Below are 3,417 nucleotides of genomic sequence, written 5' to 3' on the forward strand. Positions count from 1 at the left end.
AGATCAGTTACTTCCTGTTTATGTTTTGCTCCTTAAAGCTGTAGCACAGTAGAAGGATGCTAGAAAACCTGCATAATAGAAACTTAAAGGTGTTTGAATAAAAATGTCAGTAGTCCTGATTGTTCAAATGATTAAAAAAGAGAGTAAATTTAATAACAGATTTATCATATTAGTTAATTTATTCATTTAATACTTCAAATGATGCTTTATATTTTCATTAAGAAAACACTCTGAAGCTGTATTTTTTTTAATTGAGTTGATGTAATTTTAGTTTTTTATATGAATAAATTAAACTTAATTTCTATTTCACTTTCCCAAAAAAAAAACTTAAAATTGAACAAATTAAGAACAAAAAATGTAAAAAAAAAAAAAAATTTCTTTGAGTGTTTGTTTGTTATTTACAAACTGAGAGGTACTTGCACATCCTGTGCATGATAATAAAATGAGACATCATGTCAGTCAATAACAGATTCTAATAGCAGCAGATGAAAAGGAAAATGAGAAGAACCAAGAATAGAACCTTGTGGTACACCACCGGAAAGTGAAGTCACAGATCAGAATGCCTCACTGAATCTGACAGAAAAACTTCTGCTGGCTAAACAGAACTTAAATCAGTCAAGCATGATGCCATGAATGCTCCAATCATGACAGGAGGACTGTGTGCCCCACTGGGTCAAACGGAACCAGAACACTAAAACTTCTCAAAAACAAAATTTTGATCTAAAACAACTTTTTCTAATAGCTTAGATACAAAAAGAAACGTGGAAAACAGAAGAGTCATGGTGAGTTTTTTTGTTTGTTTATAGAAGAAGTTAAAAAGCAAATGGAACTACTTCAGAACCAAAAAAAAGTCTTAATAAAAATCAAAAGTCAAAATACTGGGATATCAAATGCTCCCTTTAGAATTTGCATATGAAATGTGTTTCCTCAAAAAGGTAGTGATGTAAGAACAGGATCAGATTACTGAACACATATGGTTGTGGTCACAGATCCCAGTGTTCAAAGGCGCAGACAGACCTCTCCTGGGGGACAGCATCGATGCCGGACACTTCCATGGAGAGGACGGTTTGGGAGACGCTCCGGACTCTAACGCTCCCACTCTGGATCTGCTTCAGGAACAAGGAGCTGTTCCCGCCATGATCAGGATAGTGAATGAAAACCCAGGAGAGGTGAGATTACAACCAAAGATCATCAGGAACATATTCATATGGTACATCCATCCATCCATCGTCCATATTCTTGCACTGATCCTGGACCGGCCCATAGCCTCATATAGAAAGATTCCAAATTTAAAGAGGGTGTGACTTCTTTGTCAGGTGAATGTCTTGACTGTGTGGAACATCCTCAGGTGTCTCTGGTTGCCACGGGTCCCCTGACTAACTTGGCTCTGGCTGTGAGGTTGGACCCGTCTCTGCCGAGCAAACTGCGAGGGCTCTACATCATGGGGGGCAACACGGAGTGTGAGTAAAACACTGTCAGGCTCTAAAGTCAGGGAAGTGAACGTAATGTTTCAGACGAGTGAATTTCTGGACTTCTATGTTCAAAACTTTTACATTCACGTAAAATTATGTGATTTTCTACGACCCTATTAGCTCTACTTAGAAAACATGCGTCCCACGCCTGATGTGAACGTAGCTTAAGACGTGGCTTTTATTGATTTTATTTTGTTTCTCTTTTATTTTGCCTCCTGTGCCTCAGCTCGAGGAAACACCACAGTATGCGGCGAGTTTAACTTCACAGCTGATCCTGAAGCTGCATACATCGTCCTGAAGGATTATCAGTGTCCCACATACTTGGCCTGCTGGGAGTTTACCTGCTACAACAAGCTATCCTGGGTAAAAACAGATTTATATTAGCATTTATTTCTTACAGATAAACAGGACTCACCGTCTGTTTCTGCAGGACTTCTGTGAGACCTGGTTGGCTCAGGACAGCCACAAAGCTCGCTTCATGGAGACCATCTTTCGCCACAGCATTCAGGCATCCCAAACCGAACGCTTCGAGAAGGAGGTGGTGGCCGGCACGGGCTTCATTTCCTGTGACTCCTACGCCATGGCGGCCGCCGTGGATGATTCCTTCATCATTGAGAGCGACTGTTACCCCGTCAGCGTGGAGCTGACAGGAACTCACACCAGAGGCATGATGGTGGTGGACACGCTGGGCTTTCTGAAGAAGAGCCACACGGCTTTTATCATGAAGAAGGTGGACATGGAGAAGTTCAAGCAGATGATGATGGCTGCTCTGAAATAACAGCTGAAGTTCAGGACGATTGATGTAACTCAGAAGAAAATGTAGATTTTACGTAATTAAACTTGTCACTTTGGATAAATCTTTTGAATTAAAAACTTTAGACTTAAATCTGCTTCGCCTTAGTTCAGGGTACAACAAAAGTCATTTTGCTGGACTTAAGAGAAGAGATAGAAAACCTTCCAAAATCGACTTGGGTTTCTTGCCCTGTAGTTCATCATCATTCCACTAGGGGCAGTAGAAGGGCTTTTCCTGGTTATTTCAAAATAGCTACCTTAATAAAATCTCAATATTATTTTTGGCGGGAAAAGTTATGCTAGTTTTCTGAACCTTATGGTTAGAATAACTAATGTTGTTATTCATTTTTACTATTAACAATTTGTAAAACTAGCATATAATTTATTTCTTTATAATACAGTTACATCATGTTAAAAGTGTGTAGATTCAATTTGAGACAGTGGGTAAATAAGGTGCTTTTTCCTTAACACTCATGTCAATATTTTTGCGTCTCAAACTAACGTTGTTGTGAACAAAAACTTACCGTATCACCCATCGCATCATAATTGATACTATGTATAGCTCATGAAAAAAAAAATTAAGCAGCAAAATTTTAATCAAAGAGCTTAAAAAATCTTGATCAAAAAAAGTATTCTCTGTCTTCTTTGACATAGTGGGCTTTATGGGGTTAAACAGATTGTAGTATAAAAATCTATTTCCCAAGATAAAACATGTGGAAAACAGACCACAAAAATAAAGAAAAACTGCAACAATATTACTGAGATGAGTAAATCTGGTAAATATGAAGGTCCTCTATCATAAAAATGTCACAAGAACATGTTATACACATAATTTTCATCGTTGTGGGTCTTTAAATAGGAGGCAGTTTTCATATCAAGCTGCATATGTGGTTCCAAAGTGCTCCCTGTGAAACATGAAGCTGCAGAATTGTTTTTGCTGATGAGAACATTGACTTGTTTTAAGGTGTGGTGCTCCTACCTTCCAAGAACCTCAGTTCTGGGGCTTGTCCTTTATCATTAAAGCTAAGAAGATAAATCATACTCTAAAGTCATGGGTTTGCTAAGAGATCCTCTACAGCAGTGGTCCCCAACCACCTGGCCGCGGACCGGTACCGGGCCGCAGACCCATTGCCACCGGGCCGCGGAAGAATTT

The 3,417-nt window shown here is 39.0% G+C and overlaps 1 protein-coding gene across 1 annotated transcript; it reads left to right on the top strand.

Annotated features, from left to right (window-relative positions):
* The first annotated feature begins 644 nt into the window (after positions 1-644).
* LOC112155221 (inosine-uridine preferring nucleoside hydrolase-like) lies at positions 645-2,358 on the top strand. Its single transcript, XM_024286736.1, has 5 exons — positions 645-672; positions 949-1,169; positions 1,349-1,460; positions 1,699-1,835; positions 1,903-2,358. The coding sequence occupies exons 1-5, from the start codon at positions 645-647 to the stop codon at positions 2,248-2,250; spliced, it is 846 nt and encodes a 281-aa protein (XP_024142504.1). The 3' UTR covers positions 2,251-2,358.
* The last annotated feature ends 1,059 nt before the right edge of the window (positions 2,359-3,417 follow it).

Source organism: Oryzias melastigma, linkage group LG21 (assembly GCF_002922805.2).
Source record: "Oryzias melastigma strain HK-1 linkage group LG21, ASM292280v2, whole genome shotgun sequence".
NCBI classification, from domain to species: Eukaryota; Metazoa; Chordata; class Actinopteri; order Beloniformes; family Adrianichthyidae; genus Oryzias; species Oryzias melastigma.